Source organism: Catharus ustulatus, chromosome 2 (assembly GCF_009819885.2).
Source record: "Catharus ustulatus isolate bCatUst1 chromosome 2, bCatUst1.pri.v2, whole genome shotgun sequence".
Classification (NCBI taxonomy): Eukaryota; Metazoa; Chordata; class Aves; order Passeriformes; family Turdidae; genus Catharus; species Catharus ustulatus.
The window spans coordinates 13,649,063-13,667,807 of NC_046222.1; the positions used below are offsets into that span (position 1 = coordinate 13,649,063).

The 18,745-nt window shown below is 34.7% G+C and overlaps 1 protein-coding gene across 1 annotated transcript in view; it reads left to right on the plus strand.

The window, feature by feature from the left end:
- Positions 1–18,745, plus strand: part of NCAM2 (neural cell adhesion molecule 2) — a 266,003-nt gene that overhangs the window by 239,867 nt on the left and 7,391 nt on the right. The window contains exons 16-17 of the mRNA XM_033087058.1: positions 12,617–12,821; positions 15,049–15,168. Coding sequence (XP_032942949.1) covers positions 12,617–12,821; positions 15,049–15,168 — 325 coding nt within the window. The remainder of the gene's footprint in view (positions 1–12,616; positions 12,822–15,048; positions 15,169–18,745) is intronic.

Below are 18,745 nucleotides of genomic sequence, written 5' to 3' on the forward strand. Positions count from 1 at the left end.
CAAATACTTTTTCTGTGCCTCTCCACTGTCAAGCCTCAGCACATAAAATAGGTCCCTGCCCACAAAAGTCACTTCTTGTAACTGCAAAGGTGCCACACTGCATTTCATGGCATCTGTTGGGCTTGAAAGCTCCAGGGTTTCAGTTTTGTCCTGTAGTAAAAATGGAAAAAGCATCTTTTCCTATTTTTTACATATTAAAAGCATGGCTTATGAACTCTGCAGCAGTGTGCAAAACCTCAGGAAAAATATTTTATTTAATATGAGTCCATACAGGTATTTTATTGCATATATTTGATTTTAAAATTTATGTAGTTGTCTAGGTTTATGGTTCATTTCTCTGTTGCATACAGAATAACCTGAGAAAGCAATGTACTTTAAAGCAAAGGCAGAATTAAATATTTATTTTAAGACAGTTCCCTTCAAATTGTTACTAAATATAACAAACATGATAAATTAACTGTATATGTTGGATTTTTTTTTTTTTACTCCTTAAGGTTCATACCTTTTGGGATCTAAAAAAAATTATCTTACAAATTGGAAATAATTTGATCAAATTTAAGTATCTGTATATCTTCACTCAGCTAAGGAATTTTCTTATTTCTAAGAAATATTAATTATAATAATTTTTACCTGTTTTGAAATATTTTTGAAGATTTTAATTTAAGACATCATTAACAAAACTATCCTTATCTTAACCAGCTAACAACCATTTTAGAAAACTGTACTGTGTCACAAGTAAAATGTCTTCAGAATGCATGCGTGAAAGTCTACAGACTAATTTGTTGACAGAATTTTTTTTTTAAATAATTCACAGATTTAGTGCAATAAATTAGCTGGAACTGAAAAGATTGCTGTCTAGAAAAACATTGGTTTTATTGTGATCTGCAGAAAAACTCTCACTGTAAAGTCAAGCCACTATTCCATCCATGGCACTTGCCACTATGTTCTGTCACTTTATTTTAATGTCGTGACATTGCTTTGAAATTGATTACAATGATGAGTGCCTGACATAGAATGGTAAAGAAAGACATCTCTCCTAATTTTGTAGGAGTTGAAACTTTGGATTCCTATTTAGGGTCAGTCAGGTGAAAGCCCATTTTTCCATGTACAATCAATGTGAATATGTATATTGACTTTATATTTTAGTTGTGAAGGTGTTCTTCCAATAGATACTATTTATTTTTTAAATGATTAAGTGCATATTGAACCAAGAGATGTAACTAATGAAGGCTAGATAATAATTGTAATGAAATTTTTCATTTTAACTATATTATAGACGATTTGGATTTACTAGCTACACATAAGTTAGTAAAAACTTTCAGATCTGAGAACATATTTTTAATTGAGTGTAACTTGGACGAGTGCTGTTGCTAATGCTGAATTTTTTTTTAGTGGAAGGATCACCTTGGGCAGGAACTTTTGCAAACGGTTTTATTATTTTTCTCTTACTATTTCAAAAATCCAGATAGTGAAAATGTTTCTTGCTGTCACTGTTGTCACTATTGCCTTCTGTGATGAAAAAATGCAAGGATATCTCTACTTGCCATCCAAGAACCGATAATTGGCTAATATTTAGTGAGTAGATGCTGTAGCAGATGCTAAGGGGGAAAGCAACCCACAGTACAAGCACACTACAAACTATTGCTGGGAGGTCTTTCTCAGGCTGCAGGAGCTCAGTGGTGCACAGCACTGGGGTTCCCTTTTGGTCCAAGGAAGCAGCAAATTTTTTCTAGGGGCTACTCATTGCAGTCACATCCCTTTTGCATTCTGATCCCACTGTAGGACAGGGACTTCATGCACATGAGAAAACAGAATCGTCTCTTGTGGACACTTAGTTGCTGTTGTGTAAAGAAAACCAAACGGCAGATCCAATCAAAAGTAGTGAGCACCTGCCACTGGATTAAAGATTCTTGAGTAACACATTGTCTTGTAAACTGAAAAATAATACAGGGTCTAAAGGTTGTACAGATGGTCTGATCCCAGTATTTCCTTATTTTGTAGCATTGTCCTAATTTTCTGTAATTGGAAACCTTACTTCTAGTAGAGCATTTAGTAAAAACTAATTGTTGTCTAACATATTTTCACTTTCCACACACTTGTCAGTGTTCTTAATTTTTTTCTTTTTTTTAATAAAGACAGGACACTACTGCAGGTATGCAGAAAAGCAGAAAAATTAAAATTCCTTTATCATTTTTCTGCTCTGGTAAGACATCTGAAGAGCTCTTTACAAACTATAAATTTATTATCTCAGCAAGTCATTCTAACATTGCAGATAAGTATATAAGAAGACAAGATAGGAATTAGGGCGCAGAGATTGATCGACTGTGAACTCTCCAAACATACTGTGAAGGAGATAATGAAAAGCCTTGAGAAATTTTAGAAGCTAAATATACATTATGAATGGCAAGTTGGCTTTTATCCTCAGTGTCACAATGCCAGTGGGATAAAGAGACAAATTTGGATCACTTATCTTCTTTTCCAACTGATAGTAGCTTTGGCTGGGAACTACATAAATTTGCTCGACAAAGTGAGAGAAATTTTAAGTCTGCTCCAATTTAAATTATTCTGTACTTTGCATTTTGAGGTTATCAAGTACTTTGAATGTGATCCTTTTCTTTTGGCCTTCCTCTTCCCATCAAATTCCAAAGAAAATGAGCTAAGCCAATATTATGGGGATTATGTGACTGCAGAGCCAGGCAGTTCTGGGCAGTGACCCAAAACCTCTGTAATGAGAAAGAAAAAGTGGAAGAGAATAATGTCCTTCGGGTTTTCATATATCTCTTCAGATGAATAACTAATACAGCTTTGTTTGTAGTTTTCTTTATGAGTGTTTCATAATTGTATCATAAAAACAATGAGAATAAGATTATTTCATAGTATTTAGTGCAATCTGTGGGAATATTCAGAAGATTTTGAAATCTTGGCTTCTTACAGACAAGGACGAGGAGAAAATGCACAGAGACATTTTCAAATTAAATTATAATTCATAGGTATAGAGTGAACAGCTTAAAATTGTAATTTAAACTCTATTAAAATGATAAATATGTCTTCACAAATTGAATTCAATATACTTCTGACATTAGTATTTAAATGTTAGATAAGTAAATTTGTTCCTTTAAACGTTGTAATTGTAAAAGGGATTTTAGGTCTTATGACTGACAGTGTAAAATACTACCATTTTTTTAACATTGTCACATATTTTGAAATGCTAATATTAAACTGTCTGTAAAACCGAAGTCCTAAAATATTATATGCTGAGCTTATGCCTTAAATCCAAATTGGTGGCACAGAAACTTAAAAAGGGTAATGATTATTCTGTGATATAGCAGTATATCTCTAAGGAACGGTATTTTTAAAATGTTCTGATTTACGACCTTTAGAGTCTACTGCTGTCTTCTTTCCTAATCAGATTTTATTTGTTGTCTTTCTTCTTTCCAGAGTTTTGACAAGTTCCTAACATTTACAAATTGTTCACAAATCAAAAGTATTTACATAATGCAACTTCAAATGTGGTCATTTATTTACTGCTGTAGGGTTATTAGAATATATATTGCTGTCTCTAAATAGGAAAAATATTGCCCAGAAATAGACACGCATATTGCATACATTGGGAATAAAAAATAATTTCTGAGTGGTTTTGTGAGATGCACAAAACATATTATTACCAAATAACAAAATAATATTTCATTTAATTTTTTGTGAAAGTGTAAGTCCAAGCACTGATGCAAAATAAATGATATGCATATGAACAATATTTATTTAAAAGATAAAGAGATATGGTGATTTATTTATACATGTAACCTTATGACCAATTCTCAGTCAGTTTTCAGAGCCATACCACGTTCTCTCTTTCCATCATGGAAACCTTCATAGGCACCACTCAAATGTGTATGCAAATGTGAAGTTAACTAATTAAACCTGAAAAAACAGTTGGTCTTTTTTTTTTTTAAAAAAAGACATAATGGAGATTTATATACAATTTGTGTTTGTGCTATTAGTTGCCAATTCTCTATCTGTTGTTCAGCATGTTGATGATTTCTGATTGTTCATTTTTTCAGGAATTTTAGGAGCAAAGGAAAATGAAAATATTGTTTTTAGGATGCAAGTTGAATATTATCTAGAGAAATGTAGCTTCTGAGGTCTATAGTAGCATCACTGAAATATTTCCTACATTTAGGACTCATTTATGCTTATCACATTTACTTCATCCATTCATTTTCCTCAGGCATATAAGGAATGTTCAGTTTTCCATTGCTACATATTTATCAGAAATAATGTATAAATGCTGGACAATCACCTTTTCCCTTTAATGTCACTGACATCTTAATGCAAAGCTGATAGCATCAAACACCAAGTGTAGAGAGCAACCAACTTTTCCTGTTTAGAAGCAGCAGCTGTAGGTAAGCTGTACGCTTAAGAGCTGTGCTTAGATATTTTACAACTTGAGCAAGAAACTGAGGCAGGAATATCCATTTTTGTTCATTTATTATGGGGTCTGAAGGCCCAAGAAGCTGTGGTAGTAATGCTTGACACCCTACTATCATGTTGTGTGATATTAACAGTTCTGTATATTTATTTTACATGTTTAACATTTTTATAGAGGCAATTTCCAGTCATATTTTATTTACATAAAATTTTAATTTCAATGTATGTATTAAGTGCCCATAATAGAATCAAAGTAAATTTTTCTCAGTGTATGTCTCCAACAGAATGAAAATACAATGTACTAAAACCTAATTCTGTGAAAAATATTGGATACACTGCAACATCTGTAAGTTTCTGTTTTCAAAAACAGTGTGAAAGGCAAGGAAAAAAAATCTGGATTTAAAGTAGCTAATTTTAATTTGTGAAACATTGCTTATTTTTCACTTGTTCATAATTCACTACCATTTTGCTCCACTGGTTTTTCATGCATGCAGCACTTGTCATCTCTGCTTTTTCCCTGAAGAATGTATGCATGGTGTAACTGTGATGTTCCTCAGCACCTTTCCAAACACAATGTCAAAAAATGTATGTAACTTTGTGTGTCTTTCATCTGTTGTTCAAAGTTCATTTTAGTTCATGCAACTTCTGTCTTCATTTTTTGTAATAAAGAAAACTGACTTAAAGCATTTCTATCTGTATTTTCTTTATTGCTGATAATGCTCTTTTTTTTCTTGTGCTATCTATATGATGTATTTTGTATCTGAAAAGATTTTTTAGCATTTTTTTTTCTACAGTGTTTTATCCAATGGTGAATCTTTCAAAAAAACAAATAAAAAACCAAACAAACCAAAACCCAAACCAACCAACCAACCAACCAACCAACCAACCAAAAACAAAAGTAAAAAAAAAAAAAAATAAAAATAAAAACCAAATAAAATCACTCCACGACAAACATCAAAGTCGTTAAAATTTGAATTTGTGAATTTTAAATTTGGTTCGTATTAGGTGGCTGCCATGCTACTTCACTAGTGAAGGAAGTATGTGCAATGTCTGTATAAATATGCAGCCTGAGCTTGATCCTATCTGATTTAATCTGCCTGATTGAAGTTGTATCCCCAAAGGCAGATGTTTTAATACTGGGAAAAGTTGTACCTTACCAAGCAGGGCTCTGCTGGAAGTTGCAGTTGCAGCAGTCAAACATTTTAAACTTAAAATATGCACCACACACTGGCAGCCCTTATAATATTAAACTGCTCTTTTTGCAAATGATGCTATAAAATAGTTATATATTTAGAATATTATTCCAAGTATTACTTCTTAAAACTATTGTGTTTGAATTTACATACATCTTAAAGAAAATGCTGACAAACCTGAAATATTTTCTCAATTTAAATACAATCCCATGATAGTTTCACTCTTTTTCAGGTCTCCTGGATACAATACTTAGAGTTGTCATCCACTATAAAGATGCCAAAATTTCTCTTTCTCTATAGTATGTGCACAGCATGATTTTAAATTCTCCTAAATGAAGCAATCAAAATAATTCATCCTTTTATGTAATAGCAGTACTGAAGCCATACATAAGTGTGTGTTCTCAACACTCACATCAATCTTAATTAATCTGCAGAGGTTCTTAGAAGCTCCTTCAAGAGACATGTTCAGTAAATCTGCTGTCAGTTTGAGTGGAGGAAACTGGGACACACAAACTTACTTTCCTAAGTCTTGTGAAAACCAAAACCTGGGTGCAATGCTGATGCTGTGAACCCACAGTGCAACCTTTTCCTCTCAAGGCACAGAGGACTGGGCTCTCTCTGCCTGCATTTTTCTGGGACTTCCCATGGAAGGATACCATGCTGAAAAGAGAACCTTTATTATGATGACTGAGTAAATACAAGGGAAAAACAGCTGTAGCTGTAACTGGCTAACTCTTTAAGCATGCTAGAAATGCTTCTGAAGTCTGCTTAGGGATAGTTTGATTATGCAAAGAATCTCTTTTTAAAAACTTTCCTTAAAAAAAATACTAAATGACAACTCCAGAGAGAATTTTCACAATGCAACATGCTTTTTCTAGTAAAAGAAAGGGTTTTTTTCTATCCTTTCCCTTGTTATCCCTCAATGACCACGTACAAGACACTGTTGCCAGAAACACTCAAGCTGCTGTTTACATTACATTTATTTTATTTAGGAATTGCATTTATGTCCATTAAGACACCTTCCTAGGAAAAAAATGTTGTAAAGGGCCATTAGAGTAAATGAGAACTCAAGTCCTATTTACTCAGTATCCTGAGAGAGTCATAATACAAGACATTTTCCTGTAAAATTTAAAGGCAAAAATCCATTTCAGAAAACTTGTTGGCAGGAGGATCTGAGCCATAATGAAGAAAAACTCCCTCACTTAGATAAGCATCAGAAAATGCAACCTTTTAGACACACTTATTTCAGTAGCTCACATCCTTGTAAGTGATAGTCCCGGTGACACAACAGGCTCCCCTGGCTCACTCCAGCTCAGACTTCATCAGAGATGGGAAACAATGAAGATCTGTCACTTATGAATAGAAGAAATTTGGAGGAAGCCAGTAGTACTGTCCCCTTATTTCTCAAAGTTGTGTGTCAAGTGTATCTGTCAGAACTCATTACTCAGTTGTGCAGTGCAGAGCACACATCCATGTGTTTGTCCACTGCCCTTCAGCAGTATCTGTACTAGCAGAGAGTTATAGGAAAAACCACTGAAGAAGAAGAAGAATTACAGTTAATGTCAATTATAGCCTTGTTAGCATCTTGTTATGTGAAGGAATGAGATAGAAAAGAATGTTCCTTACTGTCACGTTCTGTTTTGCATCAAGTAGTCCCCCAGTAAATGCTGCATAGAATCCTAATGATTTCTTTCAAGCTGATGTTGCAAATGTAGTGATCTGTTTATTTCATTTGAGGGAAGACATGATGCTTCTGGGCACTTACCTGGCTCAGAAGACAAGTTTTATTGATATAAATTGCTAAAAGCACATCATGCAGCTTTGGAGGTGGCAGCCAAAGTACTGGAGCTTCTTTGGGTAAGGGGGAGGGATCACTGGTTCTTCACTTCTTTTGGTCACATCCTGCCACTGTTTTACTGTTAACTGGTTCAAAATTTTACAGAGCTGTTTAATTTTTTGGTACTGCATTATGATTGTTTTGATGCTCATCAACGGATACAAATTTTTAAGACCTATATTTTCTGTCTTTTTAGAGGTTTTTAATTCATGTATGCATTTTGTAAGACTTTAAGTCTAGGAAAAGTTGCACATCAGGTGTAAAATCAAAGACAGTATTCAGAGGCAGTGAAGAAATAGCCATCATGGCTGGGCACAATTTTAAGGGTCAATACAAAAGTGTAGTCCAACTTGATAAACAAGAATGTGGTTTTTTTTCCTGCCATGACCCAGTGCTGTATTTTAATTTCACCCTCTATGTAGTTCATAATTTTCACATTTTTACTTTAGATTGAGAGCATGATTTACTGTATCTTCTGACTGTCTTGAAAGAAAGGAGAAAACATGTATCATAACTCTGCACGATGCATATGTAGCCGCCAGGTGCTACCCTATAAGCCAGGAAAGGATTTTTTGGCATTGCTTTTTTTTTTTTTTTCCTTAAAAACTAAAATTACTATAAAAAAGAGATTTGGGTAATCATCTACCTTTCATCTTAACTTCAGTCCATGCCTGGTAACAATGAGGGAAGGGAGTAATGCATAAGAAGTTGCTAACTTGTTTTTTGTTCCCAACAAAACTTAGTATCACTGAAGGTGTGAAAGGGGTGTCTGGACATCACCTTATCCAACTCCCCATCTCACACAGGGTACTAGTTATAGACCTTGCAATTACTATTTCATTGTAGCAGTAATTGAATATATACAATGTGATTCTGTAAGCACACAGAGAAATTCTGTCCCCTCAAAGGACATAGGTTCATGTAACATCAGCCTGAATATATTGATGTTGCACGTCCTGTTCCTGTGCAGAAGCAAAAGCTTTATTTTGCCCTGTATTTTTCCCTGACACAGGCTGCCCAGGGAAGCTCTGGATACCCCAGCACTGAAGTGTTCAAGGCCAGGTTGGATGGGGATTGGGGGACCCTGGTCCAGCTGGAGGTGTCCCTGCCCGTGGCAGGGGAGTTGGAATGAGATGAGCATGAACGTCTCTTCCAAACCAAACCATTCTCTGATTCTGTACACAGGTACAGATGGAGATTCTCCCTTGTGACCTGCTGCCCTCAGAGTATCTGGTGCAGAACCCTTACAGGAATTTAGTCCAAACTTACATTTGAGAGTCCAAAAATTTTTCTTTTCCTTTAGTCCTTTTCACTGGAAAATTCTTTTTTTACTTGCCAAAGCTCTTCATTCCTCTTTCTCAACAGATAATGATTCCTGCAATAATGTTCAATTATCTCATTAGAAATTATTAGAAAAACACCTTATTCAGCAAGAAAGGACTTGAAAATTGCCAAAAACTTTCAATTACATTTGTAAAAACTTGCTTTGGGTTTTTTTTTTTTTTTAAATTTACTTTTTACATTTCTGGAAGATTTTAAATCTTATTTCCATAAGTATTAATTGATGAGAACTTATTTGAAGAAGTGGATGAAAAAAAGTCTTTAAAGTTTTCAGTTTCCTTCATCATCATGGCAATGTATTACAATATTTATGCCACATTCTGTAAAAAAAAAAACAACAAACTTTTAAATTTGGCATATTTTGAACAAATTCCAATTAAAAATAATTCAGAACTATGAAACTTATACTTTTTTTTTAATAAGAAATATTTTAAAAGGCTCTCTATAGTTGGACAACTAAGTCAACTATAAAATAAAGAATTTTTTTTTTTTCAAAAAAATTTCTAAGAAGTGATTCTTTGGCATTAACATTGAACTTTTATGATTTAAAATTGTTGTTTTCCACTAGGAAAAGAAAAAGCTATATAATGCATAAAAGCATTTTTATTATAGAGCACAAAATAGAACTACTATTTTGAGTTTGTTTGATACATACTGGAAAACTGTAAAGACCCCAAATATTTAAAATAGCTTCTGTAATGTAACTGTAATAGCAGTAACAATAACAATGGCAATAATAATAATAGTTTAATTTAATTTAATGCAGCACTCTTTGATAACAAAGTTGCTTTTCAAACTTGGTGTGAATGTTGTTTGTAGTATGACATTAATATTTCATCCAGTCACAGAATTAGAAGTTCTGGTGATGTCATAAACTATAAAGAAAAAAACTCACATTGTTTTGAAATTATACATATATTAGGATATTATTTTTGAAATAAGTGAGGAAAGGCCTTAATCTGCTTTAATAGTTATTTGGATTAGTTTTACACCTGACTTTTGTGGGAGCAGATAGGCAAGTACAAAATCAAAGCAATTTAAGAAAGAACAGAATTAAACCACAAATGAACTTCTAAAAAATAATTGTATATGCTGTCATTAAGATGAAAGTTAAACCATAACACAGATAGATTTGAAGAACAAGGCAGTCCAGTTTCTATCTGTTTTCAGAGGAGGTACACAAGATCCTCAGGCAGGTGAGAAGGCTGCTCACAGCCATGCTCCTCACCCCACCACTGGGCTTGGCCACGTTCCTGTCACTCTTTGGGGTGCAGGAGATAGAGGAGAGAATGTTGGAAAAGTGTTGACAATTTTAAGAAATCAGACTTATGAAACAGAAACCTGCAGGAACAACAGGGTTTCAAGTAGGAAAAAAATTGACTTGGGACTGGTAGAGCAGTAGTAAGGATGGGAATGCTGGATGTAAAGGAAACCAACCATGAAGAGATGGAGAAATATGCAGCAGCCAAGTGTCTCAGATGTCTCACCCATAGGAAGAGAATTTAAAATGGAAAACAAAGTGTCCCATGAAACTACGGCAAATATACAAAAGTGCAATATTGCAACTGTAAACATTTCCTTCACTTGCCAGTGAATATACTGTGTGGACATTTCTGTCACTGAATCACTTAGAATGGGAACCTTGCCATTTCACAATGTTCCAAGGACACTGAAAGTGCTATTCACAGCAAAGAAAAATGTATGTCTTCATAGTAAAAACTTCTTAACACTGCTTTAAGAAAAAAGCCTAAAATTAACCAGAAAAAAAAAAAAGGCTGAATTTCTTTCAAAATTTGAATTAAATGATCCTAATTCTTCACATTCTAGTTGGTGGTTGAGAAGGTGCAGAGATTCACTTTATTAGGTCTCTAAATATGACTATAGAATTAACAGGTATTATAACAATTGAAATATATGAGCTTTTTAATAAACTTGAATGATGTATCTACTTATATCTTCCTGACAATTCATACTGGTAAACAAAAATTACTGAAGGTTACAAAGGAATTCACCAAATATGTGGGTGGATATAAGGATAAAGTAAGTTTTGGAAGATGTATCAAAAAGTATAAAAAATATTTAAGTAGGAATGCTGTTGTTTAAAAAAGGAAAAAAAACCAGAAAAACCCAAATTTATTTAAAACATCAACTTCCAACATTGCTGATGAGGCAGTGCATAAATAGTGTATCATTTCATTGCTGCACCATTACTTTTATAATTTATGTAGTGTTTTTTAAATCTTTCTGAACAAAGGAATATAACTTTGAAATAATATCTGTCTGTTTTTCTGCTTATCCATCCATGGAAATATATACATTGAATTCTAGCTTCTTGTAAAATAATATTGTGATGACTACTACTATAATAAAAAAACCCATACAATAGTCAATGGAGTCAATTGCTTAAGAAGTAAAATGTTCCCCTTCTTTTGAAAAAAACTTTGTACTTTTCCATTTTAGAATTCTAAACAAAAACTAGACAAAGAATATGTATTCATTGATTTATAATAACTTTCAGATTACATCTGAAGTGGTAAAGATATTATCACTAAAATTATTTAAGCAGAAATATGCTGTGTGTATTCTGAAAACAATCTGTAGTGTATAGAGGAGTTGGAAGAGAAAGAAGAGGACGATGATATTAGTAACATAATTAAAATGTTTTTATTATGTTACAATCTGTAATGATTTCGTGTCTGTTACAGTAGGACTCAAGTAATCTCCGGGCAGAATGATCTTGCTCTTATTTTGGGAAGAGGCAGAGCAGCAGATGGAAATGTCCCAGGGAGTGGGGCTGACTCAGGCGTCGCTCCAGGGCACGGAGGTGCCAGGGAAGCAGCGCTGGTGTGCGAGACCCCTGGGCAAACACTCCCAATTCCACTCCCCTCGGGCTGACTCAGCACAGTCTCACACCAGGAAATTGCCACTGGCCAAATTCTCAGCTAGTTTGGCATCTTCTTGAGTTAGCTGGGTGCATGAGCCTCTTCTGAGAAGGCTTTTCCCCCTAGATAATGATCAGATACAAATCCTCTCCTCTGCAAGCATCATCTGAGTTCACAGACTCCTGAGAATCACAAAGGGATGTGCAACATTGCTGTTAGCCAAGGCAAAACATAAAAATATTTTTCCTGAGATTTGTAACAAAGTAAAATTATCTAAACATCAGCTCTCGTAATTCAAACATAGAAAACAAGATCAGGTGCAGAATATATTTATTTTGAAGTGTGTGACTGCATTTTCAAGATTAAACAAGATGAGGTCCTAACCCTATAATAATTTGGTGATACATGTATTTTTTCCTGTATTAAATTATTTAAGACTAAGTGCATGCAACTGTTTGCAGATTAAATAGTTTGAATTGTTATTTTTCACTCTATTTTAATTCAGAAAATTACAATAATAAATACTTTAAATCATTCAGTAATTCTGCTTAGCACCACGGCTAATTAATTGTATATTAAATATAGAAAAGACAACTTATATCAATGTTCATGTTGAATACTGAAAATGTTTTACTTAGGCTGCTTATTGATACTCCTAATCATGGAATGTTAAGATTTTATATTCTTTTCTATTAAATAATGGCATTTATTTTCTGTGAACTTACAGGAATTTTGATAATGGGAAAATATTATGCAGAAGAAATTGTGGTTTTTTGTGATTTAAATCAGGTATTATATTTGCTTAATTGTCAGGACTGTTTATTTCCAGTAATTTCTGAATGGTTAATTCCTAAACATTCTTAACTCTCCTGACCAACAGCTTAGAAAATATTTTAGGATTAATGTTATTAATAAGTCTTGCTTTTCTTTCCTTGAAGACACTCTTTTTAATGGTCTGGGACTTGGTGCTGTCATTGGCCTGGGAGTGGCAGCCCTTTTGTTAATCCTGGTTGTGACTGATGTTAGCTGCTTCTTTGTACGACAATGTGGATTGCTCATGTGCATCACCAGGAGGATCTGTGGGAAAAAGAGTGGTTCAAGTGGAAAAAGCAAAGAACTAGAAGAAGGAAAAGCTGCTTACTTGTGAGTATTAATCATGTGTGTTGGAAACATCCTTAAAATAAAAAGTTGTCTGTCTAACTTACATTAACTTTATGGCCATTTTGTGGTGTCACAAAGGGAATTAATAAAATTCTTCTACTATTAGGAAAAGTGTTGCTCTGAAGTGTGTATTACCTTTAAAAGAAAAGTTGAGACACAAGAAAGGAATATACTGTAGCTCAGATTAGGATGACCCCTTTGTCCAGCTTGACACAAAGGAAATCAATTGTAATTCAGTGCTAGTTACAGACACAGATTTGGTTCATGAGAAGCAGGTAATGGATCATTCTACCTCCATTTTCCAAATCCATCCTTGAGCTGCTAACACCCAAAAAATCGACCTATGGCTGTGACAGTACCAGTAAATCCAGGAGTGAAGGACATGGTATTATAGAAAATCTGTAAGAGAGTTTTTCTTCTTAGGTATAGCACTTGATGGAAAATCTTGATTCTCATCTGTAGACTTTAGGAATGAAAGATCTTGTTGATTTTTTTTTTTTTTTTTAATAGAAGTGCTGAGTTGGATGTGGGTGAAATGGTGGTGAGTGATTGTTCTTCATAACAACAGTCAATGATTGCTAAACATGAGTGGGAAATAAACAATACTGATTCTCACAAGTACTTTTCTGTAGTGGCTACTCCATCACACAAATGTGAATGAACTGATCATTGACGTGAAAATACTCTTAAATTATTAGAGTGGATAGTGAGATCTCTGGTAAAACAGTTCAAGTACTGATAACATAAAATAATCACACTTTAGAGATGTGACATTTCCTGAGTGTTCCATAGGTAAACTGGAAAGATTACTTATGGTCCTTTATTTAAACATTTCCTTTTTTTACTAGAAAAAAAGCATGATTTCCTATCCTGTTCATCTGATAGGCAGCATACATGTGCACTGTAATATTTGTGAGAATGCTGTCTGCTTTAATCTGGTTTAAATAACATTTACTGCTATGTGCCTCTCCCAACAGTTAGGCCTTACAGTTAATTGCTCTTGAGCTTCCTAGATCCCATCTATTTTCAGATGGATGCAGAGCACAGTAGATCTTGCAGCCCCCATTATTCATAGCTGAGCAGGTCTCCATTGCCAGTAGTGGAGGTGTAAATGTCTTTTTGGATTTTAATTCTGGCTATTTGGTTTCAGGCTGTGTCTTTCTTAGGTAACTTGACTACACATCTTGGTTGGGTTCTTCTTAAAAGAGGTGCCATTTCAGAAACGGAGCAAAACCACTTGTGGGAGAACACAAGAGTATTTATATAAAATAATGCTTCTAAATAGAAGCAATGACATAAAATAACTGTTTCCTAATTCTTCACGTCTGACAGTGAGAGAAAGACTAGCAGTGTTTTTTTCCATTGTGTGCAGACAGCCTGCCCAGATGAACAGAATCCAGATGTGGAGCTTCTGGCACTGACTCAGCTGTCCTTTCCTATTGAGCACAGCACTTCAGGTTATGCTTTAGTTTCCCATTCAAGGAGTGAACAAATTGGTTTATAGACCCTCCTGAATGGGAAGACCTTAGGGAGATAAAGTTGGAAATGTCACTTGACAGCAGTTTATACCTTGTTATCAACAGCTTATATCTCCCTTATAATTCATTTTCTAACTAGCACATTATTTATACATTTACTTACTTGTGAGAGACTAGCAGTTGTTCCTAAAATGAGGGAAATATGATGTAGAAACAGTTTTTTCTACCAGCAAAAGCAGAAGGGCTTAGATTTTTACCACACAAGGACTCTTTGCATCAATGGCAGCTGGGGTTGTCACAATCTCAAGAGATTAAAGCACATTTTTGTGGTGCATACACTCACATAATGGTCTTTTAACGCTGCTAGAAAAGTTCAAGTATAACTAGGCATCGAGTCCTATCATCATATATTATACTAGGTTAGGGAAGTTTACATCTATTCCCATGAAGAAGCTGTCACCTTATTATTAGTCATAAACAAAATGCTCTTTTGAGATGCTAATTCCTAATGTTTACAGAGCTAGGGAAGTAACCATGGATACAGGATACTTTGAAGACTTCAAGGAATTGGGAACATGCTGTTAAATGTGTCTTGGTGGTGTTAGTCACTGATAATTAGTTCTGCCTTTTCTTTGCCAACTTTTGAGAGAAGGGATCTTAGTAATTTGTTATGTGCAATGTATGTAGTTAATGTGATGATAAGAGACTAAAACTCTTTTAATAATTTTTAGGAAAGATGGATCAAAAGAGCCAATAGTGGAAATGAGAACAGAGGATGAAAGAATTACCAACCATGAAGATGGGAGTCCAGTAAATGAGCCCAATGAGACGACTCCCCTCACAGAACCAGAGTAAGTAGCCTGATAGTCCCTGGAGTTTCACACAAGCCCATCTTGGCTGTGTGAACAGACTGGACTTATCACACTTTGAGGGAGGTACACAGCACCACCAGAGTGGTCTGCTGTGGCAATGCAGTGTGTGAGTGTAGAGTTTGTTTGATTGGTTTGGTTCTGACAATAATCATTCTAAATCATGGCACTTCACTGACACTGGCTGAGCACAGCAGTACAAGGACTTTTGAATTTGATTGCATCTCATCTTTACCACCTAGCCATCAATTATTAACTACTCTGTGGGAGCAATCTCCTAACTCTCATGAATGACCTTAAACTGAGTCTCACACGCATCCTGAAGATGGGGCACAGGAAAACTGTGCTCCACAAACCCAGCTCCTCACCGGAGTGGTCCCTTCCTGCTTTCATATGCTTAACTGAGAACTTAGTTCACTGTTTAAGTCCACACAGTGTAATTGGATTAATTGTGCTGAAGGGCAGCCTCTGCTCCATTTCTCATCCCCCATTCTGGTCCCTGCAACCTTCTCTCAGTACAGAAACCACAGCAATTTGCAGCCATGCTCACAGGCTCTGGCTGTGGGACCAGCCTTGTGCCCAGGGATGAAATTAATGAAGAAAACTCTAAGTTTTCTTTGCTTTGAGCCCAACACTTTCCATGTGTTGGGAAAATCTCCTGCCTCATGGCATCTTCAAGGCATCAAGGCTATGAAGATGATTGTGTAATAAATATAGAAACTCACCTGCTGATAAATTGATGAAATCATAGTTGTTCTTTAAAAAGGGAGGGTGTTCTTACAAAACAGTCTTTTTCTTTTCTGAAAATGCAAAGAAGTTTCTTTTTTGCCATTATATAAAACTGTAAGAGCCAGAAACTTTAATTTAAAAAAAAGTTTGCTATCGCTGCCATTTTTATTTACAGTAAATAAGGAGTTAAGTAGCTGCACATTAAGCTGCATAGTTCTTTGAAGAAGCCATGCACAAAGAGTTTGAACTTGTGCTAATGAAATAATTATGCAATCTGTTGAGTGACTACTGATATGTTTGCTCTTCATATTAGGATTTATAATCGGGGCACAACAGAGAGCCCACAGTTGTCTAAAGAGTCAGGGGAATGTAATTGTAAACATTGCACAAGTCCAGCAAACCTTGGATATATTAGTGGGTAAGGCACCAGATCCATGTTTGTTCATGATTCAGGACTATTTTAGCACTAGATTTTGTAAATCAGATGTATCTTGCAGGAAACATGATACCAGGAAAGGTCCAGTTCACTTCTTTCTGTTTGTTACAATCATTAGATCAACTGACAGGAGTGCAGTGTGAGAAAGTTAAAATCAAAAATATTTTATTATCTGGTGGGAAGGGGAAAGAATCCCACTGTCATGAAGGACAAAAAACCCAAAACAAACACAAACAAAAAAACCAAAAAAACTAACTCACAGGAACAACTGATAAGGATTTGATGGGCATTATGTCCTTGGAAAAATAGGACTGCTAAGAGATAACAATGATGACAGTTTCCTTCTTGGTAGTTTCTTCCCTTATAACCAATGGCAAAAGGCTTCAGCAGTCTAAGGCATGGCTATACAGAAATCAGCTAAGATTTGGGATAGGGTCACTTGGGAAACTTTAGATGAAAAGAGAAGATACAATCAGAACACACTGGTACCAGGGGAATTTGGAAAGACCTTTGACTCAGACACAGGTCATACCCAATGACAGAGAAGCAATATAAAGTAGGAATGAGATACACAAAGGGAAGATGCAGTGGAGTAGAAGTCAGTATCTCAGTAGGAATAACACAAAAATACATTGTCAACAACACCCTGAAAGGCACATGCTGGTCAGGGTGAGGATAACCAGTAGCAATCTTGGAGGAGAGAGCTTAGCTTGCAGGAAAGAAAATTTCAAGGACATTTCAGGCAGGCTTTGAAACAGGGTGGGATTCATTGTGACTAATTCTGGCTGTCTTAAAGGTATACAAGATAAGCCTTGAGGTTAAATTAGATGAAATATTTTTAATAATTAATTGAATTATGTTGAATAATAGAAAATTACACTCAGAACTTCAAATGCAATTTAAGAAGTTGTGGGAACTAATTAGTAAAGAGATTACTTCCACTTGCAACAATATTCTTTATTATATTGCTCAGTATATTATTTGGCAAGCTATTTTTTACCTTATCTCAGATGATCCTTGTCAAAGCCACGTTTGGAATCCACATATGACAGATTAGCTCAAAGCACTTTGCCTGCAAGTCAACAAGTTTTAATCATGCTGGCAGGAAATCAGTTTAAGCTGTGCATTTCATATCACACTTTTGTAATATGATTAAAATACCACCTGCAGTGTGGTACAATAATTATATTCTGACAGCAATGTGTTTCTAGTACTGGTTGAGTGTTTCTTAGTATTGATGCAGCTGGGTGAATTCCAGTATCAAAATGGCTAGGAGTCATTTTTCTATAAAATAAGAAAGTAAATATTTTAGTTAAAGTTTTGTATGGGTATCAGCAGTCTGTTGATGTTAGCCCACATGCAGTGCTAGAGGAAGTCAATATTATTAATGATTGATAGCAACCAACACCTGATTAAAGTGAAAGAACTTTCTGTGGGATGTGTGTTGCATTATTTTAAAAAATATTTTTATTATAAAATGAATAAACATTTTAAAGGATTAATCTGCCCAGCTGAAAAATATAAAATTCTTTCTAATAGATGTAGTGAAAGAAAAATTTGGTGTGTGAAAATTAGTAAAATTAGAATACTTAAACTTGAATTATTTAATTGAAAGAGGAAAATTACTGAATCTATTAATAGAGATTTAATATATATTGAAACCAAATGGAAAAAAAATCCAAAATAACAAAAATGTTGTCATAAGGAAAAAGAACAATGCTTAATGATAACTGGACTCAAGAATGGTGAATGGACTTTATGACAAGGAACGTTTTGATGCATAAATTTTTTTATTTGTGTGCAGCTTTTGTTGAGTAGTTCTCTGCTTGCATGCAAAGCAAGGCTCATTTTATCTCACTGTTTGTGTGAACATGGATTTCAATGGTGTCTGATATCCTTCAACAGGGTTCTAGCAAATCTTCCTATTTCAAATGTTATGCAACATGGTGTTAACCCACTGAAACCAATTTCTTTAAATTTCCACACAGTATACTCTGTCAATTCCCCAGTTTTGACTTTGACTAAATATTTCCTTCTTTCCAGCACTATCTTTTGAGAAATCACTCTGCTTTTCTGAAAACTACATTACATTAAGTTTTGGACTTTTTAGTACTTTGCCTAATCAGATCTTTGACACACATGCCTGCTTACCAAAAATGCATGTCATGAGTTGCTCTTCTTCTGCCCCAGTGTTTTACCTTCTGTTAAAAATAGATTTATATTAATTCTGTTGTTTCCATTCTTTCAGGCATCTTGCTGTGGGCTGAAATCTGTTTCCTTTGGGTGTGCCATGAGAAACAGACAATTAGTAGATACCTCCCTCTGTGCTCAGAGCCAGATATCTGATGATATATCCCATGTATTTTACTGTAGTAGAACAAGTTAATCTTTGAT